Source organism: Orbicella franksi, chromosome 13 (assembly GCF_964199315.1).
Source record: "Orbicella franksi chromosome 13, jaOrbFran1.1, whole genome shotgun sequence".
NCBI lineage: Eukaryota > Metazoa > Cnidaria > Anthozoa > Scleractinia > Merulinidae > Orbicella > Orbicella franksi.
The window spans coordinates 22,608,042-22,635,722 of NC_138157.1; the positions used below are offsets into that span (position 1 = coordinate 22,608,042).

The following is a 27,681-nucleotide window of genomic DNA, read 5'->3' on the forward strand; positions in this document are numbered from 1 at the left end:
TTAGAGTGGAACCCCATTAATCTGGCCACCAAAGGACCAAAAAAATTTGCCGTTTGAATGGGCTGGATGTATTAAAAGGGCTCTTTAAAATAAGGAAATGACTAACTGGGTTTTTGTACTGGCCAGAATAAAGTGACTGTGATAACAAGGTGACTGTATTTAAGCCGGGCTGGCTGTAAGGCAGGGTTCCACTGTAGTAACAATGTAACATTGTAGCCTAAGGAAAAAGACAACATATAGTGTGCAGTCTGTGGTGATTTAGAAATTATCAAAGGGAAATGTGAGCAACACAATTTTAACTAGATGTCCATTGTTAATTTGTAGTTATTAATATAATTTGCAGGAATAACAGACTTTGTTTACAGTTGCCAAAAATGTCATGAGAGATAATATACAGAAGACCACAAATTGAAGAATGCATCAGATATTGTTTTATCAAATGTGTATATACATGTATGAGTATAACGCCTCTTGTCTCTTGGTTATTTGAATACGCTAATAAAGCATAGTCCTTTTGATGGTGATTTCAGCATTTGTTCCACAAAGAATAAATTAATGAAGAAACATCATTTAGCCACTGTAAGAGAGCCCAGTTCCTGTAATGATTACAAATCACCCAATTATGCAACAAGCATTACATGTATTCATGCTCAGACTTAAGGTCATTCCCCAGTATTGCATTGCATGTCCCTACTGCGCATAATTTCATGCATGATTAGTGCGTGCATTAAAAAAATGGCAGCTTTTTCTTTTCGGCTGGACCTCGCCATAGCATAGGAGTAAGACATGCTAACCCTACAAACTGAATGTGAAATGACCTGCTTATTTTCCCTGAAAGGTGATCTGGACCGCTCATTGATCACTTGTTTTAGTGAAAAATATAGAGAACGGTAACTCAAACTTAACTCAAGCTCAACTCCTAACTCGGTAGCAATCTGATCTCTTCAAGGTATTACATTAATGAACTATTTCTGGCCATTAGAACATGCATGACTCCCATGATAACTTTCCAGTAAGGCTTACTGACGTTATTTTCAAGCTCAAACCTGATTATTAGCTTCTTCAGGTACTGTTCTCTTGTTATAAATGTGAAAGTTATTTGTTTTAGTCCCATTCAAGTGTTTGAGTTTATTATTATGTTGGAAAGTGAATATTTGAAAGAAAATTGAAACAGAATCTGTATAGGCATGCAGATCAACACATGATTTTGTTTCGGAAACTGTTTCTTCCAGCCAGACTCTTAGAAACCTTCGAGTTTTTATTTGACTCTAGTGACTGTTTTATCAAAGGTTTTACAGTGATCTGCCTCCCTCCCCCAGGAGGGGAGGACTCCCACATCAAAAGGAAGCGGGTAGCCGTCATACCTTTTAGGGGTTAAAAAGAAGCGGATTTGGTAGCTCTTAGGCTGTTCAGCCTCATGAGGTCCACAGTGGGAGCTTTGGCAGTACCTTTTAGGGTATTGAGCCAAAAATTTTGGTGAGAGATATTTGTCATATTTGATAAATAACTTTACGAGTAGAAAGTATTTAAAGCAATCATCTTGAACAATATATTTTAAAATTATGAACTTGTCAGTTAATATGTTGTTTTGGAATTGGTACCTCTTAGGGGTAAAAAAAACATTTCAAGCCACGCCCACCAAACAGGATCTTGGTACCTCTTATTTGTTGTTTTGAAAATTTCCAATGAAATTTTTGTATCAGAGTCCCCCTCCCCCCCACCCCCAGGATCTGCCATGCTTTTCATGCAGTTTTGCTTTATATAGTGGCCAAGGTGTCAGACCCAGTTCAGAGCTCTTGAGCTTCTTGCTTTTTGAAAAACAATGAGAATGAAATAGCTTTTGTTTGGAGATAAACATGTTTTGCACTTAAGTAGAGGAGGCCTGGGGAGGCGTCTGTCATATCAATTTTTATTCTCTAACATTACGGTGAATAGTGTTAGAATAGTTTTGCAGAGCTACAAGCAGTAAGGCCAATATTCTTCTCTCTAACCAAGAGAAAAAGAGAAGAAGAAAGGTCAGAGTCTCCCTCCAGCTGTTTTTCCCCAATAGGCGATTTGACCACAACTACCAGAATCCTTTACTTTTTCTGTTTCTTATGTTAATTACGGCAATTGTTATTTAAACCCCGCTGAGAATTCAAAATTTAAATAACAAGGAAAAAAACGAAAGGAATTCTGGTAGTTGTAGTCAAATGACGACAACATGCAAATCTACAATTCTCTATTAACCCAGACACCTGGAGCTCCTTAGCAAAAATGCATTTTTTCGGACATTTTGGACATTTTCAGCCTGGATATGAGCCCAATTAGCTCCAATCAACTCAAAAAGGAACTTGCAACATGGCAGCATGTACTTCTTTCCACTAGCATCACATTTTATGACATTTTTGCTCTGGCATGTGCAGAAATAAAAATTTGGAGAATTTTTGTATGAGAAAGTGACCTTTAATATATATATTTTTTTGCCTTTCCTTCTTATCTTTTTGCTTCAGTTGTTGACCTTTTTCTGGGCTTGCCCCCAGTTCAAGAGTTTCCGAGAAAGCATTATCAAGATGGGAAATTCTAACCATGGAGTAGCCAAGTGTAGTTGAGGGTAATTTTGCTCCAAGTTTTTCACTCAAATTTCTGAGCATTTTCATGCATATTTCAGGCTGAGTTTCTGATCTGGGTATTATTGGAAAGCTTGTTTCCTCCTGCAGAACTTGAGTGTAAGTGATGTCAATTTTGGTCAAACCTAATGACGTCGGAAGTGGAACAAAAGCCAATGCTCATCACAGCTGGTTATGGCCGGGACAGGCGTCAATGGGTTAAAGAGCCTGTTTCTTTCTTCTGCATATGGGCAGCAGTTTGATTCTTATTTTCAAAGTCAAACTAAGTGAAGAGAATTCTTTCCTTGTGTGAGCACTGCTACTGATAATATCGTTATTCAAGAAATGATTCATTTTGTGATTCATGCAGGACTTTCACAGCATACTTTGTATTTTTGTAGAAACCGTACAGGAATTTGATGTCCTTGTGGGAAGGCATATAAATTAAGGGTGGGATAATGGGGATTCCCAAGACACAAGATTATGATATATATGCACAAGAAAATAAGAAATTATCAACAACAGCACAGATGCAAAAAACTGACTTGAGGTACAGCAGTAGGCACACATTGGTCTACTGCATTTAATGTATGCACCACCCCCCCCCCCCGCCCCAGTCTCCTTTGCAGCCATTATTAGGGTCGTCACGCAACGTTGCAACGTTGCATGGCGACCCTAACAACGGCTGCGAAGGAGACTACCACCCCTCCCTTGTTGAGGAACAAGAGAATTCTCCAGGGAAGGGGCAAAAAAGTCTTGGGTCAGAAATACAGGAATTTTTAAGGGAAAATATGAGCAAAAAGAACTCAAATTTTTCGGTTGTGAAATCTAGAAATGTTGACACGGAATTCTTGAGCGGTAAGCCCATTTCTAATTGATATCAGGTTAGCCAATTTCGCATCTATTTCTTTAGGGTTGTCATTTTAATGGATTTCCTTAGGGTGAAGATGTTTTCGACTCGAAAAGCAATGCAGTAAAATAGACCATTAGGGACTTCAGCTCAAGTATTAACGCCACCTTTTACATGTAAACCTATTTTACGTAGGATACTTCACATCGTTACTAGAACCTCTGCTTCTACTGATCAACGAGGGCTCTGGGAACAAAACTGTGATTTTCCAACTCATAAATATTCAGTGTTTGCGCACCCAAGACTGCAAGAAACTAAACACTCGGGAATTTTGTATTTATTGCCGAAATATCAACCGTCTCATCATTTGGCATTGCGAAAGATAATCGCGAGCTTCCTTACATTCTCTGGTTTACAGAAAAATGATTGGTACACTGACAAACCGCAAAACCTTTCACGATGGCTTCTTAAAATCTGTCGCTTCTCCTTTCTTCCACTTTTCGATAAAGTACAAGAATTGCTGAGCCTCTACAAGCTCCTTGTGAATGAAATATTTTACTCCACGAGCTTCAAAAGTAGAGAAAGCCTTGTCCTCCACATAGACAGTAATGTCGTCTACTGAGAACTCGGTTCTTTTTCTTAAGGCGAATAAAGACAAAGTCTCTACTGCAAACACTTTTTCCTCTGGATTAAAATCCATTTTATGCACATAGGGCAAGGAGAGAAAGTGAAGCAGAAGGGTTGAACCTCCTCCAATCGAGCACAAAAACGTCACTAAAGTGACCTTTACAGGTAGAGAAGCTGCATGTTTACCAAAGAATATCAGTAATGGAGTACCAACAAACGTTGCTGCTGCTGTGGTTAGAGAAAGCATCTTTACAAGTTTCACTGATCTGGAAAGCGGCCCTTCGTACACAGTTTTCCACTTGCCAACATATCCATCAGATTCTGCGGACATGCACCGGAAATGCAAATTGAAGAGAGTAGAACTCTTGAATAACGCATCCTGAGGAGCTCTCGTCGCACTACATAGTTTTATCCATTGGATTGCTTGCAAAGATCTTTGTTTGAAAAGCCAGTTTCCTCCTAATACCCGCCACATCTTTTTGACTTTCCTGGACTTCGTCTTTCAGACACGTGCAGATTGAACACCGCTGACATGTTGCAAAACTATCACATGACGCTGTTTTAGCCAGTGAGAGAAGAGAATATCAGAACTTCGTCCGCCATAATTGAATTGAGGACTACACAAATTTTCTTCCCTGAGATAAGAACAGAAAATCGAAGTATGTTTTGGTGTTAGCTGTCGGACAGTTTTGTTTCACATCCTTTTGTGGTTAACATTGGTAAGTTATGATTTGATTGTAGCCCGTATCACCTGAAATGAAGCTCAAATTTATCACCTTCATAATCGACTTTACATTTTATTTTTTCTCGATGACATTATTTTCTATATATATTGTGGTAATTATTGACTGTTCGCTCTTTAAGTCAGGGGATTGTGGTTTTAAGGAATGTTGGCTATATAAATGTTAAGCCGAGATATCGGTGTTTCAGACAATGTCTGTTAGCTGACTTCTATTTTCTAGTTTAAGATCATCACAATCATGTTCTGCGTGGTATAATTACAGAGTTACCTTGTTCAAGTCATTCGCTTTAATCTGTGTGTGACCCCGACAAATGCCCATTTCTAGAACACACAAGATCATACGATAAATGATACTATTAGTGATAGGGATTTAAACAACCTCACATTTTAATGTGGCTGGCAACAGTTTCCAGCACTTTTCAGCAGCCATATTTCCCGGGTAAGTCACTCAATAAAATCGATAATCGATAACATTTGATAAATAATGGTAATTGAACTGAGTGGAGTGCAATTTGGTCTGAAATCATACGTGTGATTTCAAAATTGAACAAGTGCACAGCACAAGTACAATATCAGACCAAAATTGCACGACACAAAGTTCATTTGCCACTTAATTAGAGCCATTTTCAAATCGCACAATTTTATCGCCTTGAATTTTAGATTTTTGGTGTACTGTTCCAGTAGCTGGTTTATTAAAAAAAGCGGAACCGAAAACGCCTTTACGTCTCATTTAGTATGCAAAACTATGTCATGTGACGAAAACTCATTCGAACATGACAAAGAAACAATTAGTTCTGAAGTCAGAACAAAAACAGCCTACTTCAATTTTGTGACCTTGGTCTAGGACTCAAAGTTTTGGCAATAGGAGTTGCAAAATTCTCCACACAATGGCTTTTTGCCTTTCATTTTCCTGAAATTTTATTGATTACTTTAAAATAACCTTGATATCTGATTGGTTGTTTTGTTTTACTGTCCCATTCTCATTGGCTGAGAAAAAGATGCAATTTAGAGCAAAAAATAGTGCGATTAGTGAATAAATTGCTCTACTGAAAGCCAATCAGATTGTAAGGATAACCAGTGATTTCAAAATGGTTTTAATGAAAATTGATAAAACTTAGTCAATGATACAGAAAATTGATAAAAATCAATAACAGGATTCGTTGTGAGTAATCGATAATTATTGATTTTGCGCTTAGTACTATCAATTTTATCGATAAATATCGAAGTTATTGATTTTAGCTCATCTTAAAATTTATTGAAACAAAACCAACAAATGTAAACAAGTTCACAAAAACCACCAATAACAACTTCCTTACACAATTATCAATAAAATTTGCTACAACTTTTCTTAGTCTCGTAAAAAACAGTATTTCAATACTGAAAGATAAAAATTCAATGTACAGAGAATGGTAATGATATTTACTGTCATCCCGTTCATACAGTGGAATCTCGATTATGCGAACCTCCGAGGAAAACAAGAGTTGGTTTCAAAAATTGGGTAGTTCAAGAAATCAGGGGTAGAATGTTGGACTGGGTTGAGGGAAATGATTTTTGGTTCTAAGAATCGGGAACGTCGAAAAAATTGCAATTCCACTTTTGTTTTTAACACTAATGGAACATGAACGAAACTACTAAAAGTGCTCTACCTAAATAAACTTATCCTGCCTTTCAATTAGATCACTTGAACCAACTAGGTTTCAGTGTTTTGAATAATTTCCAGAATACAGCTTAGCAAAATGTTTGTTCCAGCAAAAACCATATTACTTAACAACTTTGAAACTGTTCAGTATAAACCAGTAAAACAATGTAAATGATGAACTTCGCAGCAAAATAATATAAAAAGTATAGTGAAAGGAAAAAACGATGGATAAGTGAAAGAAATCAGTAGTGTACATATACGAAATCCACAATTAAAAAGTCACAATCAAACGCGGTGTCAAATTATGGATACAGTTTTTTTTAAAGCGTAAACTAATGAACAAAGTCGATCAATAAATCTGATAAAATCAATAAAATCGATAATTTTGAACCTAGCAAGCATGTTAGTATCAAGTTTTATCGAGTGACCAATGTCATCGATAACACTTGAATTCAATTTATCAATTATTATCAAGTTATCAAGTGGTTTTCTGATATCAATTTTTATTGAGTGACTACCCCGGGTATATTTTGACAGACAATACTACCTGACTCTTAATGAAGTGTTGTTACAATATTGGCATCACAAAAATGCTCAATCATTGGTCAGCAAGTTGTGGTTATCTTCATGGCATAATTGGTTACTAAAGCAACAGAACAACCTATGAAAACACCCTTAATTTTAGCTTTAAGGGCTTATGACTCACAAATGGGTCCGGTGATTCCCATATGGTTTATCAAATAATTGTGATCAGCATGATAAGATACAAATTTTTGCCAAGTTTTAATAAATTCTGTGGTGAGGGTTCAGAGTGACAGGGTTCCCCTACATATTTGGAGTTGACAGAAGTGAGCATTCAGAGCCTTGCAATCAAAACAGAAAGAAAGGGGAGAATATGATTGCAGTTTTTATCACATGGCCATAAAGCATTTTATTTGATGCCAAAAGCATCACCTCCTACAGAAATTTATGCTGCTGAACACCATGATCACTAGAGGTCATGAAACTGTGGTACATGTAGCTAAAATCAGACAGTGAGAAAGGCATTTTAAGGTGATGTACATATAGAAGTTTGTCAAAAATACTGCACTGTGCATCATATCGACAACTCTTCTTGGTGTCTGGAAATGCTGTCAGACCTGGTCTTTCGTGTTTGATATATTACGTCAAGATAATACATCGAGACACTTTTCCTTGTGCCCTTGGTGTCTGTATTGGAAATTGTTTACAATGTAGTAGCACTTCAAATTTTGCTTTTGGTTTGTATTTTGAAGCAACCTGCCCCCCCCCCCCCTTATTTTCATTGGCTAAAATAAGAAGAAATCACAGGAGGAAGAAAAGCCAGTTGGGCAAGCAAAACACCCCTACCCCCCCCCCCCCGGTTCCTCTTAGCTCAAGGTCTGGATCCACCACTGTGAATGACATATATTTATTCAATTTGTTATTACTTATGTAGATCCGATGGACCCCAAACACAGTCATGAGTCAGTCAAAGGTGATAACACTCTCGAAAGTGTATTACTGTCAAACGCCATGGAGGAAAGATCCTGTCTTGTTCCAGCAGAGGGCTCTACTTCTATTTCAGATGTAAAGGATTGTACTTTGGTTGAAAGGGTTCAAGATATAGCATTAGACCATGGAGGTGTTAAAACTGAGTGGACAGCTTCAACTGCAAGCATTCATTTAACAGCAAATGTGCGCAACAAGGCTGGTATATTTGAAGAAGAAGAGGAGGGGGAACTTGATTACGAGGAAGATGAGGGAGAATTAGTGACAGCACAAGAAGATAGAAATGGAGTTAAAAATGACATGGAGGGTGATGATAAGGAGGAAGGTGAGCTGGCAGAACCTGAACAAGACGAAGAAGGTGAAGAAGGAGAAATCCTCTCAGATGAAGATACTAAGGTATATTTCACATGATGAACTAATATATTTCAATTGATAAAATCCTGTTGTTAAGTCTTGGATTTAGATTGTCCAAAATTCAGTCTTAGTGGGCTTTTTATGTCTATTATCTTGTCATTAAAGGCTTTCTGCAACATACAGTGAAACATATGTAAAAATTATAGTCTGTTTTTGATGATTCTAATATCATTTTCTAAGGCAAGCAGTGATTGTATCAAGATGGTACAAGAATTTATGTAAATGATTGAAAATGTAAGACATTTACCTCTACCCGAGTATGTGTTATGTAGCCTGCATAGCAAACATTCCCATAGAAACAAAAGATCTGGCTGTGCAATCTTGTCAGCATACTCTGATATACTGATTTTTCACAATTGAGTTCATTTATTGATTGACAGTTTGTTTCCAGGCATTAAAATAGCACTGGTATAAAATTAGTAGAAAGTGAAAATACAGGAAGTGCAGTGTTGGAAATTAGCACTCGCCCGCTCGCCAAATGCAAGTGTGAAAAGTGTTAGGGGAGTACAAATCATCTATCACTCGCCTGTTCGGCCACTATTTTCATTTTTGGGAAGTTATTTCAGCATAAATATTGATAACACTCCTAGTCCTTTTAATTCAACTTAAGCAAGAATATCTTTCATTGAAAACTTACTGGTGTTTTTTTTTTTTTTTTTGCTTTTTTCATCGTTCAAGATGCCTAAATAATTTGTCAATAATAGCTAATAATACAGAACATAGCATTTCCTAGATAGACAAAACGAAATACAGCTTCTTCCAGTGATAATTTACAAATGCTATGTTCTGTATTATTAGCTACGAAGCAGGCTTCTAGCCAGGATTTGAAAAGTGGGCATCCAAATTGTGCCATAGGGGATGCTCAAATGAACAATTTATAAGGCAACATATGGAAAACAAGAAGATCTTTCAGATCTTATAACCGTGCTTTTAAAATTAAACTGTTTTCTTAGCACTACAGTCGCAATGCAGTGCACATTCCAAAGCAGTCCTTGATGATTCATTGACTACTGTAGACACCACATCACTTGATCAACACAAACCGTATCATTGCACCATCAGTCGTAGCCGTTGTGAAATCTCTGATGACGTAATTACTTCCGACACATGTCATAATATGGGATCATGAGTGACCTGAAGAAAAAACAAACGGAAAGAAAAATCGGTTTGAACCTATTTCCAGCAAATTTGGCACACCGGAAGCTGAGAAAATTACCCTATTTCCGGCCATCATTTTTCAGCTCTTTTCATCATATCCCCCCCTCGGGAGGGTTTTGTAAAGTTAGCAAATTAGTATGCAAGCCACCGTAATGGTGATTGCCATCGGCAAAATGTTTATTTGCTCAAAAATGGCGGCCAAATCTTTCGGAGATGAAAGTCAAGACATTTGTAAGGATAGAGAAAGTAATTTGGGACCAGCTGCTGGCTTGTAAGGCTGAGATTATCCAGAAGTAAGCTTTTTTGAACTTGAACGTAACGAAGGCCATATGGTGAACAAATTGAATAAATTATCAGCTCTTCTCACTGTCTCGTTCTGTTTTTTGTTTCGTTCTCTTTTGGAGCCCGCCAAGGTTATTTTGTCGTCTAAATAACCTGAGAAAAGTTCGAAAAAGATGTTCCTCTTCAATTTTCAGCTCTCAGGCAATAATCCTGGATTTTTTTGACCGAAACGTCAGTTTGTGTTATGTTCGTGTGTTTTGGTGGCTATGGGCTACCGTCGCTTCCTTTGTTGACTCAAACAATGAAGCGAGGTGACAAAAAAATCTAATTATATTTAGTTCTGGTTTTGTTCGATTTCATTGAAATTTTAACATGATAAAGCTGGATTGTTAAGGAATAGATTTTACTACTGCCGATATGAGGTAGCTATTAAGGTTATTAAGTGATATATTGCTTCGAAGTCAGGGTTTTGAAGAGATTTTTTTGCAGAGCGTGAGTTCGGCGTGACTTTGTAATCTGAGATTTTTGTTGACCCTGAAGAAACAAGGTTTTGCGAGTAAACATTACAGTTTGCGTAATTCAAAGTTGGCTGAGTGGAGGTCTGCGTCTGGTTGCCGACAGAAAAAAAAAAAAAAAACCACGGGTAGAATATGAACTGTGCTCAGCCCATGGCCATGCAGTTAATAAAACAATTTTCTTTAAAAAGTGGCCAAACGCAGGATGCCTCAACACCCATCTGGTTAAAAGCTTGCTATGAAGGGATACTGCTGGTCTCTAGTTGAGCCAGCATTCACGAAGATTCATCTTGAAATAAAAACTGCTTTGAAAATTGAAGGAAGAAACTTCAGTATTTCATGTGCCAACAAGTTGTTTACTCCAGTGTCTTGATTCTATGGATATATGTGAATTTGGTAGTCCCAACAGTTCATTTAAAGCTGTTTTTCAGTCAAAACTACAGAAATGGTGAAAATTTCCACGGAGTGTGAAAAGTAAAATATAGTAAAATCGGTCACAATCCTGAGGAGGCATCATTGAAATGCCTAAATGGACCAGAACAAGAAAGCTGAACACAAAATGGCAAGCTGGGCCTCTGTGATTATGAGATACCGAAAAAATGCATGATTTGTTAACCATTGCAGAGATTGTTATGGGGGAAGGAGAGATATCTTTCTTAGTGAGTGAAAATAACCCCCAGCTGAGTGGATTTTGAAACTCGCTTGTTCAAAAGGCGAGTGCTGTCATGATTTAGTCTCCAGCACTGGAGGTGTACGGGAAAAAGAAGTGCTTTCTGTTTGACTTAAGTCATGGTATCAACAAGTTTAACTGCAAGCAATTTAACACATGCTAACTTATATTTTTCTTTCATGGTCAGTGCAAGTCACTCCTGAAATATTTCTTTGAATTATTGAAGCAAATGTAATTACTAATTGATAACAAACGGGCAATAAAAATTCTTGAGCCATACAAGAGAGCTTGCTATGCTGCCTATGTGTCATGTGAGTAACTTCACATGAAGTAACCTGCTGGGACTTTTAGTCTACATTTGTGTCCTGTGAGTATAAGCATTTGTAAATGAGACACTATAATTTTTTCCAGTATTTAAAAGTAATATTCCAAGCTCCCTACACATGTGTTTTCCAGTGGACATGTGTAGAGAGGTATGTTCAGCTACAAGTTAGTTAAGACATCAGTCCGATGTGGAAACGTGGTATGACTGATTTGGTTTTACTTCTGATTAGATGACAAAGTGGTAGAGTTCCTTTACCCAGTCTTTTAGTTGAGTATTGCAAAATAACACCAATGGAAATTACTTTCCACACTCAAGCGAAAACCACTCAATTAATGGAATCCTGTTGAATTGTGTTCAGGATATTGCAGAGAAAAAACCTCAAGGAAAGCAAGATTCAATTAATGAGGTAAAATTTAGTTCTGAAGATTGTTAATTGATCTATCAGTCAATCAACTTCAATTAATTAAACAGTTCCAGTTACAATCGTAGAGAAAGTTTAACCAGAGGCATACATATAAATGCTGCCACAACTGTGTCCTACCAAGTTGAAACATACACTGTTGAACACTGAATATAAGGCTGCATTTGTGAGATGTGAGGTGAAGCCTGATGAATTCTACAATGGATTCCTCGGTTCAGGTTACATAATTATTATAAAAACAAATCAACATACTGGTATACATTTACAGTAGCTGAAGTTGCTGGAAGTTGAACTTTGCCAACAGACCACATGTTCAAATAGAAATGCTTAACTGTGTTTGTTTGATCTGGTGCATTTTATTTTTTAGGCTGATGGCCCAGAAGAAGGAGAGGTTATTGATGATGGAGACTCAACAGGTATCTTTTATGGAAAGTGTACTGCAGGAACATTAGAATTGCGGGGTCTCACAAAAAGATAGTTTACTGTTATTTAATCCTCTCTCCTCTGCAACTAAATGTAAAGTAATGTATCCTTTGTGTTACTTGTTTGAGCAGGTTTCATTGTAATTGCCTTCAAACAATGGAAGAAGTTATGCATGTTATGAGCATTAGTCATCTAAATTCCTCCTGGAGATTAGCCTTGTATAAAAAAAAAATTAACCATCCACACAAAGACAACACTTTGAACTCAGTGAAATTTGAATTTACTGGAATTAAACTGTTTTGGAGAAAAACAGATTTTCCTGAGTTTCATTGACAATCATACCAAATTCAGTCGAATCTGTTCCTTATTTTGGGTGAAAGGAAACTACTCAAAAACCATACTTTTTGGGGTGTCATTTCTTTTTTTATTTCATGTGTAAGGAGAGGATCCTTTTTCCTGCAATCCTTATGACTAACATGAACCTGTGTATAATGTATTTGTTAGGTGCTCTAAATTTAAGGAGAAAGATCTGCAGATATTTTACTTATGGTAAGTTAATGAAGTGATTTAGATGAGTGACAGCAAGTGTTGTAGTGTGTAGGCTAAAGAAATCCTTGATGTGTATTGCAGCTTCTCTTGGATTTTGCATAGTCAATAGAGGAGAATGGTTATGAAGCCCAGCAAACATCAAAGGAGCAAACAAAGATGCCAAGATTTATGTTGGAACGTCCACAACTGTGCACAATCTTTTGTTTTGCGCTCATTCACTATGCATGAATTATGTAACCAACACGTTTCTGTTGATTAGTTCCTCAGTCAGTAGTAAACAACCATTGTGTTTTCTGCACGGTCAAGGCTAAAAAAGAGAACAAAAACATACAACAAAGAACTTTGTCAAGTTTCATAACCATTCCTCTCTATTAACCATGGATTTTGCAATGCAATTTTTGGACCTGAAGCAAAGTTTTCTGCGATGCTGCATAAAGTCTTGTCAAGTTATGTTCACAGATGTGATATACATTTACGGACGTTCGCACAAAAATTTTCTAACATTGATTTTTTTTTCCGAGACTTTTACCACTGTAAGATGATGAGTTAGTTATGTCAGAAATGTAAAAAACTGGGGGTTCACCAACTTGGTTTTGGAGAGAACATGCCTGGAAGAACACCCTAAATCTGAAAAAAAAATCGGGCTTTATTAGGGAATAAGGCCACAGTGTCTGTAAGCCCAAAAATATTGCAAATATTGCATCTTTGAAGTGAATTGTTCTCAGCCAAATATTGTTTAAGTGGACCTATTAAGTGAATTTAGTCAACTGGTGAGGTTCCTTCAAGAACAAGTTCGCAGTTAGCGACCGTAGTTTCACGCACCTTGCAGCCGCAAGATGGCAGGACTCGATGTTCCATGGACAGAAATCTTGAAATTTTTTTAACTTCCCACATTGATTTTTTGTTCATTTTTGGACAATGTGGAGATAATTGTAAATAAAATCTGTTTCTGCAAAGAAAAGTAGGGGTCACCGACCGTCCAAGATCGTTAGATCCAGGCAAAGCCATAGCAATAGCCATCTGCCCTATCATTGTTCATTTTATTACTTAGCACATGCTCTCATGCATGACATGGCATGTGAATTTGCGTGCACAGTAAGGATGCACAGAAACAATTAGCACGAATGTCCTTTAACTGTCTGCAATGCTCACTATCAGCGAGACATTTACCCAGGAGAAATAGCTTTAATCAAGAGAAATGTTGCATGACTACATGTACTGCAAATAAGAAGAGTATTAATTGGTGTAAATTATCTGAATATCATAACCTTGCTACTGCATGTAAAGGAAGATATTTCTGATAGCCTTGGGCTAGTACATTGTAGGTTATGTGTTTGGACTGGTGGATTTCACCATCTGTTTACCTAAATGGGCAATTGACCCAGTGGCTGTAGACCCCCTGTGAAAATGTTTGACCAACAGTACTTGGAAGAAAACGTTCAAAATGGTTTCAAAGCTTGTAGGCTGCTTTTTCTGGCGTTCGCCTTCCCAAAATGGGCTTTAAACACGGAGCAATCCTATAAAAGGCAAGGACACGCCACCTTTGAAGCACTTTGTTGGCTTTTTTGTGCAACGGTGGAAAGCCGAAATAATGGTCGCGTTACATGGAAGTCGTGAAGAAATAGCGTTTTTTTTTTTTTTTTTTCGTTAAAACAATGGAGTCATTTATGTAGAATGATATAAGGTGAATAATAAAAATACAGTGAAAATAAAACTTATATTAACTCTTTAGAAGATGCCTTTGGAACAACAAAAACAATGAATTATCTTCTTCACTTCACGGAACATTCAAATTTCGCCAGTAACTAAAATAACAAAGCTGATAACTGTGATCAATGAGCTATCTTTTTCCATTTATCTCAGCATGCCGAGAACAAAAACAAATCTCGTTAGAGGTGATTTTGGTTAGCCTGTGAACACAGATGGATTTTGGTGGGATATTCAAAATTATTCAGATTTATGAACATTATGATGGTGCAAACAAAATGCAAATTGAACAATGAGTTATTCCTCAAACTGTTCTATAGCATTCATAGCAAAGAAATTGGAAAAAAAAAGTACTACAAAGAAACAAGAGAACTTGAAAAATGGCAAAGTGAGATTTTTATGTTACAAAGGAGAAGGAAGACTCATGGCTGAATGCAAGAAAAACTTGAGTTCGTAAAAGGCCGACTGAATTTTAGCAGCAAGAGTACAACAGCAGCCAATGTTCACCTTATGGAATCTCTTTTAGATAACTGGCTGAAGAATAACCATATTACCGTAGATATAATATATTACCTTCACAGTCCACTTGTATCTTTTTTTTACAAGTTTTAGTTTCCAAACTTATTTCTCAACTGCATTAATCCTCGAAGGAGCAAAGACACTCTGGCAAAAGAACTAGACACAGCATTTTATTAATTTGAGTGAACAGTTCAAATTCATACGATTGGAACAAAATTATGAAGTTGAAATAAAAAAAGGTCAGTTTTTTTGTAAACTCTTCTCCTGAAGCTATCATTCATTTAGTTCAAAAGGCATTGCCCACTGGTAAAATAAAACAAAATTACACCCGTTGCTCTCCAGAATTTTTTGGCAACACTCTAAAATTAGACCTGAGTGAATAAGCCAATCAAATGGGAGCATTGGTCATCCGTTGGGATTTGTGATTGGCCAGCTGAACACCTCAGCCTTGTTATACAGGATCGCTCCATGTTTATCGTAAGTGAAATGATATGAGGGATCCAGGTATTTTGTGTTGTAAAAGCCGCATATCAGTTAAATGTGTATCATGGAAATCCATGATGCGGATATCATTTCCATTCTCAATTTGCCATCAACAAAACGATGATTAAAGAATCAAAGCAAACAAAGACCAATCATTTTGTTTTTTGTGACCAGTGGTTTCTGTGCAAGGAAGAAATAACTTTTTCTTTTATAGATTTCTGATTTTACTGGGCTCTCAATAAAGATCATCAGATTATGCGAGGTTTCAAAATAGTTATTTTTGGAATTATAGTAGTTTTATTAGGTGTGAGAATAAAATTGTGAACATTTTTGTTTTTGCTACAATTTATCCGGATTTCAATTCTCACGCATTTTGTTATTGTGTAATTTTTTCGGACAAGAAGGTTACCATCCCCCTAAGTCTGAAAGTGCCCCCATTCCTATCAGTTACCTTTTTCTACTGCCAGACCTTCAACAGTATTTCTGTCATTCTACTTGCAATGGGCATAAAACTGAACACGCAATTGGACTTGATAATTTAATGAAAATCATGCTGAATGTATACCACAAAACTCCCCAGAAACTATCTGGAGCATCTCATGTTGATAGCCAGGCAGAGTTGACTTTTAATGAGGCTCATTGTGAAGCAACTGATTAGAGCTTGGTATCTGAAGTTTGGAGAAAACAGCGGGATACTGGAGCACAGTTTCACAGATATAACTTTTTCTGCATGAAAGGAAATAGAGGCTCTATAGTCACAGGCTAAAGATAAGTACACTACCAGCAGCATACACTGTATAATGCAGATCAAGTCGTGACTTACTGTGCAGCAATATAATTTGCTTGTTTGTTTTCCTTTCAGTATTTTTACTATGGAAATTTGATGTTGATGGCCCTCCTCCCTTCACTAGCAACCGTTGTGAATTTTAAGGACTTTGTTTGTTTGGAATTGACCGTAGCTTTTTATATCTTTATCTTTCTTTGCTCAGGTGGTTGTACATGGGGTATGTCTTGTAGGTTTCTACATCCAGGACTTAATGACAAAGGTACAGTGGTAAATTTAAAGAAAAATTTAACTGAATAACAGTAGTTTATACAGGTCTATGTAAAAATTGAAAGCTTTTGTGTACATCTTTCCTCAGCCTTAATTTTGTCAAAGAAAAAGTAACACGTTTTAATTTCTTGATTAAAATACCCTGAATGAGCACCATGTATCAAAAGTTTGAACATTAATTAATTAATTAATTAATAATTAGTATAGGTAATCATACGGTTTCTAGTTCAAATATTTGGAATTAATTTGCACAAGTAAGTTTGTCAAAAAGCTGAAATTTCGTTATTGTGATGGCTGGTTTTGAGTTTGTCAAACCGAATGTTAAAACTAATCAAGAAATAATACAACCATTAATTTAATTTTTAGTGAAAGACTTTTGAACACATGAATGACAGTTCGTATTCCTATTGTTATTGCTAGTAAAAGTGGAAACTGCTTGTTGTGTTCTTTTTTCATTTGTATATTTTTGGTAATTTCCTCAAGTTTGTACTCAGTACAAGTACTGAACTAGGTTTGGAAATTCTTCAACGAGATTTTGTTTGTCAGTTTTCCCCAGTTTGTTATGAGTTAGCCGGTATATAATATTTAGTAAATCAGATTACATGTGGTATTTGGGTTCTTTGTACAGATCAAGATAAATCAATGTATTTAACATTAACAGGTGCATATCAAATGCTCCCTGAGCCTGGCCAGTATCCCAGCCCCTTCCCCAAGGTACCAGTCACTCCTGTCCATCCAGAGGCTATAATGCCATCCTTCCCAGACCAGGATGTTGGGCAATTGGTATGTTTTGTGTCTATCATAAGAATATGACAGGAATGTATCCTACATGTTACATCTGAATTAACGTCAAATCCCTGACTGGACTGGGTGGGCACAGACTACCGGTACATGCAGAACTTTCAAAACTAGTCAATTGTATTACTTTTGAACTGAAACAATTTCAAATGATAACTTATAAATCCTAGTAAGTTATATGATACAAGATTTGCTTCTTATCTGAGCTGGTCGTGTACTGGGACATAAATGGTTTAGAAAAATAAAGTTGTTTCGGTACAGTTTTTTTCATGAACCAAACCTACAACCATGGACAAATAGTGTTGCAAAAACCCAAGAACATGAAATAATAACCGTAATATCTACAGAATATGTGTCAGCACCCCCATTCCCCCTTTCAATGTTGGAAAATGGTAAAATGCAAACTTGTGTTAGATCAAAGTGTTTTAAAGGCGAAATGTGTATAGAATGAGTTTTTCCAACCCTTGTAGCACCGCACAATAACTTTTTTGAAAAGTTGGTCATTTAGTATTTAGTATTATAATGCAAAACCTGTGGCTTGAAATGTTTTTGCAATTTACCCAAAATTGGATACTCCACTTGCCATGGATCATAATTTAAGGTATTGGTATTAGCTTTTTTATATCCAATCTGGTTTGTGCAACTTTTTTGTTTATCGTTACCATGTCCAAAAAAAAACACTATACCACACTTCAAGAAGCGTAATTTTGACACTGATCTGATTAACGGAAGACTGGTTAAAAGCTGATCGAAAATCAATGTTTGGTATGATCTGCATGGTGATGTACCGGTTAAAATTCACTTAATGTAGATGCAGCTGTGGTAATTTTGTTACACGTTCGTTTTCAGGATGATGAAATGGCTGATAGAACACAACCCATCTCAGAGCCGATAGCCCCACCCAAAAAAGAAACAGCATGGGAGAGGGGACTAAAACTAGCAAGAGAAGTAAGTACTAACATTAAGTAACTTACTATATATCTTGTATTGGCCATGGGGAACTCCCTTATAAAACTTTTTAAAAGGACAGGGGTGTTCCTCGTACCTTTTAGGGGCTAAAAACGCAGTTTTTCGTGCGCTACTGGGATGGTTTGGGGGGCTGTCATCCTCTAAGCAACTATGGAACTAAAGCACTAAGTCCCTAAGGCGCTGAGGTGTAAACTTCAATGTTTGTTAATGAATTAATTTGAATTAATTAATTAGTCTAGAGGCAAGGAAGTGGTGGGGGTGGGGTGGGAAAGGTACTTGTGTACTCTACGTAAAACATGTTCCACCTACGCCGATTGAGTATGAACATCGCAAAGCTATATATTTGTTTCAGAAAACCCCTTGCTCTCCTTGTGGTTCTATTCTCTCTAGAACAAAACCGATTTGCTCTATACGCATGCGCAGATAAGTTAGCGTTCGTGTCTTCTCTATGTTAGACGGAGGATACATTGCATGCGGGATCACACAAATGTTGAGTGGTTTTCCTTATGGTAGAACCCAACATATAAGACGCATGCGTTCTAGCATCGTTAGTGTAATACACTATGTTTGCAACGCGGTTTTTCGTTATAATTGTCATGTGATGTGACCGAGGACGGCAGATCTTTTTCAAGTAGCGCCATTTCTCCCTCTTTAGAGCAAAACTGAATCGTTACTGTGGCTGCGTATCTTTTAGAATTACCCAAATGTCGGTTCAAAATTTTCAAACTACCATAGTGTGTTTGTTAGGGTTCAAATAAAGAAGGGAAACTTATTAATTGCTTCCCCTTAGCAGCTTTTTTAATTTCTTGCCTTAATTGCGTCTGTAAAAGAGAACAAAAAGTTCCCAAGTTAATGGCTTTAATACTCTTCAAAGTGTAAATTTGTGACGAAAGAAAACAGGAAAATGCTCAAATATTGCTGCAGACGCCGTATCATCTAATGAAAGCGCAGATTAATTTAATCAGTCTTTGACGAGACTCGTCCACCGATGCAGAATCTAATATCGGCCAAGTAGCGCTGTTTACCTTCAATACTTCTCGTTGAAACGCTTCTCAGTTGTATCAATCGATATCGTTGTGTATTAATTTTGAATTGTTTTATTGTTAACAACAAAGGTGGCAACAGAAAAAGAAAGTGGTATTCCGTGACTATCTGATAATTAAACGAGTTCTTGTTTATCGCTGAAAAACGTTTTGAGTAAAACAAAATCGTTTCTCTTCCATTTCTTCATCAGATATTTAACTTTCTTTCATTTATCTCCAACAACGAAAGAAAAAACAAGCACATCTTTTGTGTGTTTTGGAGAAAACAAGGGTTTCATTTTACATACCTTCGCGAGGAAAACAAAGGTATCAAGTTACAAAGTTGGCGTGAAAAGCTAAATTGTCACGTTTGCTGCTTAAACGTAATATCGAATTTAAAATGAACGAAAATCAACGTAAGACACTAGAGTAGAACTTAAAGACTGTCGTGGCAAACAGTAATTGTAAGTAATTTTTGGACCTTGAATGAAATTACAATCATGAAACATGCACACTGCTAAGGGGAAAAGCCCTAGCAGACTACCAAGATAAATACCAACCGGAAGTGAACTGAGCAGGGGTGGAGTACTTTTTGGACTGCCGTGCCAGAGCTATCAATATAATTCCTTTCTGCACTATCTGAGATTGTCTCACTAGTTAGTGCAAGGCACCTAAGGCACTGTGGCGCTAAGGTCTAAACTTTCTTGTTTGTTTAATTAATTAATTTCAATTAATTAATTAGGCTAGAGGCAAAGAAGTGGTGGGGGTGAGGTGGGAAAGGTACCTGTGTACCCCACGAAAAACGTGTTCCATCTACGTCAGTTAGGTGTGAACATCGCAAAGCTATATATTTGTTTCAAGTAACCCCTTGGTCTCCTTGTCGTACTATTCTCTTTTTCTCTTTATTGAATTTAAAATGAATAAAAATCATCGTAAAACACTGGAGTAAAATTTCAAACCTGTCGTGACAAAAAGTAATTGTACGTAATTTTGGGACCTTGAAACATACACACTGCTAAGGGGAAAGCCCTAGCAGAAAACCAAGGTAAATACCAACAGGAAGTGAACCATGCAGGGGTAATACTTAAGGGACTAACGTGCCAGAGCTACCAATTGTACTCTGCACTATGTGAGATTGTCTCACTAGTGGTACCTCTCGAGGTGTTCAGCCTCAAAAGGTCTCTTTGCAGTACCTTTTAGGGTATTGAAGTGAAAACAATAGGACAGGAGATAATGTGTTATGATTTAGAATTGGTTCCCCTGTTAGCGTAGGCGTACTGACCGGGGAGCGGGGGCGTGGGGGGGGGGGGGGGGCGGGGTTGCTGCAGCTGATAGCAAAACGCTGATGATTTAGGCAGAAGTACACGAGAGAAAACATTCTAAAAGGTAGTCAAGCCCAGGCTTGTAGGCCACTTTCTCTGGTGTTTGCCTTGTCAAAACGGAGTTAAGGTCAAATGATATAAGGATCCAGTTATTCTGTTTTGGAAAAGCCATGTGTCGTTTAAATGTGTATCATGGAAGTCCACGAGAGGGATATTATTTCCATCAACAAAACAATGACAAAAGAATCAAAGCAAACAAAGACCAAGACTTTTTGTATTGGCTCTGAAAAGAGCCATTTTGAATGGCTCCAAAAAGAGCCGTTTTAAAATTTTCTTGAACTTTTCGTAGGAGGAAGAATTAACTGTTTCTTTTCTAAGTTTCTGATTTTACTAGACTGTTGATGGAGGTCATAGAGTATGCGAGGTTTCAAAATAACTATTTTTGGAACGATAACAGTTTCATTAAACACGAGAATTGTGAACGTTTTTGTTTTTACTGCAATTTGAGTGTGTTTGAACAACATTCACGCTTTCAGACATTGTGTAATTTCTGGGGGCAATAAGGTCACCGCCCCCTCAAGTCCGAAGGTGCCCGTACGCCTGTGCCTCTTAAGAGTGAAAACAATTTCAAGCCACGCCCACAAAACAGGATCTTGGTACCTCCTAGGGGTTCTTTTCAAAGTTTCCGACGAGCACCCCCGTCCTTTTTGTTAGGGAGTCCCCCCTCCCCCGTTCCCCCGAGCTTAATTAAGCGATAACCACGATTTTCTGTAGTTGTCTTGGAATTATCTCAGTCATTTATTTATTTTTTTTTTAAGAAACGTTTTTTTGGATACCTGCATTATCAGTAATTCGCAGATTTGTACCTTTCAGTCGTAATGATTTGAATTTCTGATATGTACAGATTAAAAAAGCTGCCCAGAAGCGAAAGGAAGAAGACGCTGATTTTGAGGAGAAGCGTATGATCCTCGGCATCACAGCTGAAGGAGACGAAGATGAAAATGACAAAGAAAATTTGATGAGACGCCGTGAGATGATACGAAGCAGGTTGGAAAAAGAGCCTGTCATGTTCGGTCAAGAGGAAGAAGACATCAGACATCGTAGAGGAGGAGATATCGTGTCACGGTGGAGAGACAAGAGAGATTCCTCACCTGTCCAGTATCGGGTGAGTCAAATACCGAGACAGTATTATAGTGATTTGTTGCGTGCTTTCTCTGATTGCTCTCGGGGTCGCTAGCTTTCTATAGTTTTCCACTGTATGTTATCAAGTATAGTAAGACATGGAGATGCGGAAGAATAAAAGTGTTTCTTGTGTGTATAACTTTCTTTCAGAATTTTGGTACGTAATATTATATCAGCCCAAGGCTACCTGCGGGTTCGTGCTGTTGCTGTTGTCAAGCTTTTATTTTTTTTTAACTTAATGTGTATATATTTCTGTAAAATTGTAAATATGCGAGTCATAATAAAGTTGTTGTAGTTGTTGTTGTTGTTGCTGTTGTTGTTGTTGTTGTTGTTGTTGCTGTTGTTGCTGTTGTTGTTGTTGTTGTTGTGACACAGTATTTATGGCTACCCTTGCTATCTTTGATTTGTTTGCTTATGTTTTAGGATCGTGACAGACGAAAAAAGAGAGCTTATCGTACTCCATCATCTTCACCTGAAAGGTAATAGAACTATTGACCCGCAGTCTGGATCACGGCAGATCTCACTTGAACTGTCATTGAATTTGATTAGTACTCTGTGTAACAGTGCCGTGTTATTTACTGATCATGTGCGTTATCTTTCGTGTCAGGGACAGGCGAAGTAGACGAAGAGGCGGTGAAAAAGAGAAACAGAAGGAAAAGGCAAAAGAAATTACCAAAGAACGAGAAAAAGAACGAACGAAAAAGCCTTCGAAAGAGACGGAAAAGACGGGAGACGAGAAAGTTAAAAACAAGAAAGACAAAGGGAAAGAAAAGGATAAAGAAATCCCAGCCGCTGGGGATGGGAAAAGCGACAGTGAAGTTACGCAAGAGAAAAACGTTGAAGTCAAGGAGCAAACAATTTCAGCTCTAAAGGAACAACACAATGACACAATTGATGAGAACAAGGATGAAGGAAGGAAGAAAAGGAGTCAGGAAGTGAATGTAAATACTGAAACAACAACAGCAAAGGAAGGTGACAAGAGAGAGGATTTAAGAGAAACGGTAGTCGAAGAAAAGGACAAATCTAAGCCGAAAGCACTAGGAATCTCAAGTTCCCGTCTTCCTAATGATGAATGGATAGATCCCTGGCAAAGAACAACATCTCCTAAACGCCACTCGGTTTCTTCTCGTAGTTCACGAAGCAGGTCTTCATCCTCCTCCTCAGACTCATCACGTTCCTCACGCTCACACTCGGGATCAGAGTCACGTTCCACGTCACGCTCTGCTTCTCGCTCGCGGTCTCGCTCAGTTTCTCCAACGTCTTCCAGATCACGATCACGTTCGCGCTCTGGCTCCCGGTCAAAATCACATTCCCGATCTGGTTCTCGGTCTTCAGGGAGCGATAGGTCAAGCTCAACAAGTAGCAACAGTCCTGTTAAAGAGGTGAAGACTGTGCACAATGAAGACGATGAAGAGAGAGGTGGCACGCAAGCTTCTAACGTTTCTTCAGAGTCCGAATCCCAATCAAACAAGTCAAAATCGCCATCGCCTAAACCTGCGCAAAAAAGTCCTACTAAGCTCAAAGGTTCACCAGAACCAGGGCCTCGAACTCCACCAGTTGAGACTAATCGTAATATCAAGGAAAAGAGGAATCGTTATGAGTATGGCCGAGCAGATAGAATACAAAAATCCCATGGGGCCAGCTGGGGCCGCCGAGCAGGTGTGCGGCCATTCCAAGATCCCTATAGGTATGGTTGCCGCTTAGTGGGTAATAGGGCTTCTGATCTCATATTGAGAAACCCTCTTGACTGTCAAGTCAGACGTTTTTTCTTGTGATACGTTCTAATCTAGGTGCGAAAATTCGTCGTTATTTTGTATGTTCATCTGTGCTTTTACCTTTGGCAATGCCGAGATCTGTTGAAGATGACATACTGTCAGTTTGCCTGGCTGGTGTAGAGTGATAGTCTTGATTCCTTTGATGTGTTTTTTTGTTGTTCATTTGTAGTCGAGAGCGCGGACATCATTCTCGAAGAGGAAGGAGTCCTGACAGGCGAAGAAGATCTCGATCACCTCGAGCAAGGGTGAGTATCTTTGTACGTTGCAGATAACACAGTCGGTGAGTATTGAACAGCAGCCAGTACTGGCGTCATTTTAGAAAAACCTAAACCGTTGTCCTTAGTTTCATGTCTTTTCCATTTGCAGAACGAAGACCGACGACGACCCAACCAGTCAAAAACGTAAGTTACTCATAGTTGTTCGCTTACTATTGGGTACTATTATCATCACTAAGTGGCCAGAACATACAAGTTTAAGCAATTTCAAGAGCTTATGAACTGGTCATAGAATTAACTGAAACATCACACAATAACAGCCTATAACTGTAGAAAAACTCAAGAAGTTTCAAATGTTTTACTTTCTGTGAAAAAACTAGCTGGTGAGATTGTCCTCACAAAAGCTAAGTGTATATACACAACAAGCTTGACTTGACTTGAAGAACAACAAAGAAAAGCCAGAAAGGGGCACGGATGGGCAAACCTGGAGAAGATTAAAACGGACTGCATTTGGGTAAAGTTGAAAAACGACATTTACCTAAAATACTGTCACCTAATCCCTTAAATGTTATAATGAAAAATCTATACACGCAAACGTAAATAATATGATATACAGCGTGTTTCAAAAGTTCGTTCCGATTTAAAGTTGTAATTTTTTAAACAAATCAATTGTTTGTTACAACTATTTCAATAAATTGAGGACGAGAATTTATTAAAATGGCTGGCAACAGCAATTTTTTTTGTCTGCTAGATGCCGTTGTTTCGATTTTCGTGCCAAATGTGCACACGCGCGTTTTCCCGCCATTTTTTCGCGCGCTTTGTATGTGTTGTTCCTTTCCCGAATTTGTTGTTATTCTCTGATTTTTTCCTGAACTTTCTGTTTTCTTTGTCACGAAAACGAAGTCAGACATTGTTTATGCTAGAGGTCCAGCAGCCACATTACGATCAGTCAAAGAAATTGCTCAATTTTTTAACAAGACGGAACGTTGAATGAACAAGTGTTCGAAAAGAGAGTGATTCGAAGACAAACCAAGAAGCGGACGACCGTCTGTTTTGACCAATTGTGCTCGAAAATCAATCGAGAAAGCGATGTACAAACGGAACAATTCCACAAGGAAGATTGCCAAGAATCTTCAGTAGAAAAATATCGAAGTTTCAAGCATAACGGTGTGGAGATACATGACTAGGAAAGGATGGAAGGCTTTCAAGCGAAAGAAAAGACCTTAGTTGAGCGAAAAGCAAAGGAAAGCCCGTTTAAGATTCACCAAGAAATACGCGAAGCTGACAGTAGAAGATTGGGACAATTTTTTTTATTTACAGATGAGTGTCCTAGATATCTTTTCCAGTATCCTAATCCAAAAACACGATATCGTATGGGACTCGCTGGAATGTGATGTTCCTCCAGCTTTCCAAGTGAAGCAAAGTGCGACGGTGATGGTGTGGGGTGGAAAGACGGGTCGTGGGCTCCCAAAGTTACACATGCTGCCCACAGGCCAAACTTTAACTTCTGATTTCTACATCAACCAAATCCTTGAGAAAGAAGTGAAACCGTTAAAATCAAGGCATCAGGTGGCAGGTGGTCCGATAGAGAGGAAGAGATAACATTCGTTCAGGATGGAGCACCGGCTCACACTTCAAAGGTAACTCAAACATGGTGTAAAAAGAATTTGCCAAACTTTATAGCCAAGGATGGCGAACTCTCCTGATCTCAATTCTATCGAGAACATCTCGAGTATCATTGACGAGACAACGTACAAAGATCCAGCCTCCAAAACGATGAAAGAGCTGAAAAGGCAACTACGCTTTGCATGGAAAAATGTGACTCTTGACATGATAAAGGAACTCGTACATTCTATGCCCAGGCCCTTAGAAATTGTCATTAAAAAATAAAGGCGGGCATTCTGGTTGCTAGCAATTTGAATGATCGAATGAAAAATAAGCAAAAAATAATATACCTAATTTTTAAAGAGTTAGGTTAAATAAATAATGAAACGTCAGAAGAAAACAAATCGGAACGAACTTTTAAAACACCCTGTATATGCATTTAAGTATAAATTACAGGTATGTTTGTAGCGCGGCAATGCACGCCATAAAAACGTGTGTAAAATTTGTTTTCCAGACGAGAACGTTCTTCAAGTGCTGACAGTATGGAGCATGCACTAGCTCGTCCCAGTTCTCCACGTACAACACGAGAGCGAGGTGGGTTCCGCCGTGGATCTAGTGCGTCATCCAGTGATAGTGCAAGTGCAAGCAGTGATACTGGAAGCGAATCAGAAGAGCACCCAGCCAAAACACGCCGAGCAGCCCCTAAGACTGAACAAGTCAAGCAAGCACAGAATGTGCCATTGACAAGCGGCAACATTAGATATACTGGCCATAAAGATATTAAACTAACTTTGAACAAGGTAATTTGAAAAACACGAGAGAAATGCACATGCAAGCACGAGGCCCAGGCTCCTGCTTCTCGCACTTTTTGAGTGTTCTTGAGAAGTCACAATATAATATAACCATCTCGAGGAGCAAGTTTGAAATGTCTTAGACTTCCGCGGTCAAACTCATTGCCGAAAGCAATATCCAAATGAACAACGGCGAGGCTATTTTCCTAACGTTCGAAATGTTAGCTTGACAAGCACTCCATGGCAATTAATTATCCTTTATCAACTTCAAGTTGATAAATACAGCTGTCGAGACTCCCGACAACATCGCGCGATCAGTTTCGCTACAGCTCACACCGCACCAATAGAACAGATGTTGTTACTAGATTTAAACTTGCCATTAGGCGTTCTGTTTTGTTTTTCGTGGTGGCGGAGGAACAAAAGGAAAGCCTGTTTGTGTGTACTCCATCGCTATGCCGTATGCTGCATGGGACCACACATGTTCGTTCCTAGGCCCCTTTCTTTTCCGCCGGTTTGATTCTGGCCTTCCAGTTTAGTGACGAGGGTCGGTTTCTCTTTTACTTTCAAAGACAATGTACGAATGCCGGGAACCGTGGGAGTGGTGTAGGCCTGTTAACCCATTTTGTATAGACATTGTTTTCAGACACGCACTTTCCACCGCGTCTAAGATATCTAAGTGCCAGAAGTTAACGAACACCAACGAGTGCAAAACACTCAAGCCTCACGTCTCGTTGAACAAGGATTTGTAAGAGGAAAATGTGCGTTTCTCTCAAAATAATCCCACACTAATAAAACACGACTTGTGGTAAATTCTAATTTTCACACTTACCAGCCGAATATGTTGGACGTTTCTTTCCTTTTATTCAAGACAAGACATTACAGGTTAACTAGGCTTGTTTATTCTCATTGCAGTCTGTTGCGCGATCAGAGGCTACGGACTCCTCTAAACCTTCCCAGCATTCTCCACCGTACAGATCTGAAGCCAGCAGTAGCAATGACAAACAGTCAGCTTTAAAAAAGCGACCACGTGATCCGTCCCCAGTCACCGACGCTCAAGAGGCCGTGAAGGTAGCGGTTGCGTCATCCGTGACGCCGCAACCTACGATTAAACCCGAGAAACGATCAATGGATTCACAAGCGGAAGCAGTGCCTGCTGGGAAATCAAATGCTGCAAACACTTCCTCGAGGAGAGAAGAACTCCTCCGTGAACTGAAGGCTGTGGAAGATGCCATAGCAAGAAAACGAGCGCGAATTGAATAACCATTCCAAAGTTACTACTTTGACATTGATTTTTCTTTCTCGTGAATGTATAGTAAAAATCCGTTATTCGTCACTTTCTGTGTATCGTCATTTTTATCTAAATTGCGAAACTACAAGCGGGACGAACAAACTGTTTTTTCGTTGTAATCAAAAATCACTTTAAAAGTGGAAAGCATTGAAGGCAGTTAGCTAGCAAGATTGCCATCGATTTCCTTTCTCCCATTTTCAAGTCACGCTCGAATATTTGATATACTTGTCGATCAACAT

The 27,681-nt window shown here is 38.3% G+C and overlaps 2 protein-coding genes across 2 annotated transcripts; one reads left to right on the forward strand and one right to left on the reverse strand.

Moving 5' to 3' along the window:
* Window positions 1-3,253: 3,253 nt before the first annotated feature.
* On the reverse strand, window positions 3,254-4,540 carry LOC145465877 (transmembrane protein 70 homolog, mitochondrial-like). Its single transcript, XM_081449639.1, has one exon. The coding sequence runs from the start codon at window positions 4,538-4,540 to the stop codon at window positions 3,893-3,895; it is 648 nt and encodes a 215-aa protein (XP_081305765.1). The 3' UTR covers window positions 3,254-3,892.
* Window positions 4,541-7,902: 3,362 nt separating this feature from the next.
* On the forward strand, window positions 7,903-27,429 carry LOC145465857 (uncharacterized). Its single transcript, XM_081449611.1, has 14 exons — window positions 7,903-8,351; window positions 11,678-11,725; window positions 12,108-12,156; window positions 12,668-12,712; window positions 16,411-16,467; window positions 17,137-17,258; window positions 18,123-18,221; window positions 21,491-21,751; window positions 22,192-22,247; window positions 22,376-23,455; window positions 23,713-23,788; window positions 23,910-23,944; window positions 25,878-26,163; window positions 27,067-27,429. The coding sequence occupies exons 1-14, from the start codon at window positions 7,908-7,910 to the stop codon at window positions 27,412-27,414; spliced, it is 3,006 nt and encodes a 1,001-aa protein (XP_081305737.1). The 5' UTR covers window positions 7,903-7,907; the 3' UTR covers window positions 27,415-27,429.
* The last annotated feature ends 252 nt before the right edge of the window (window positions 27,430-27,681 follow it).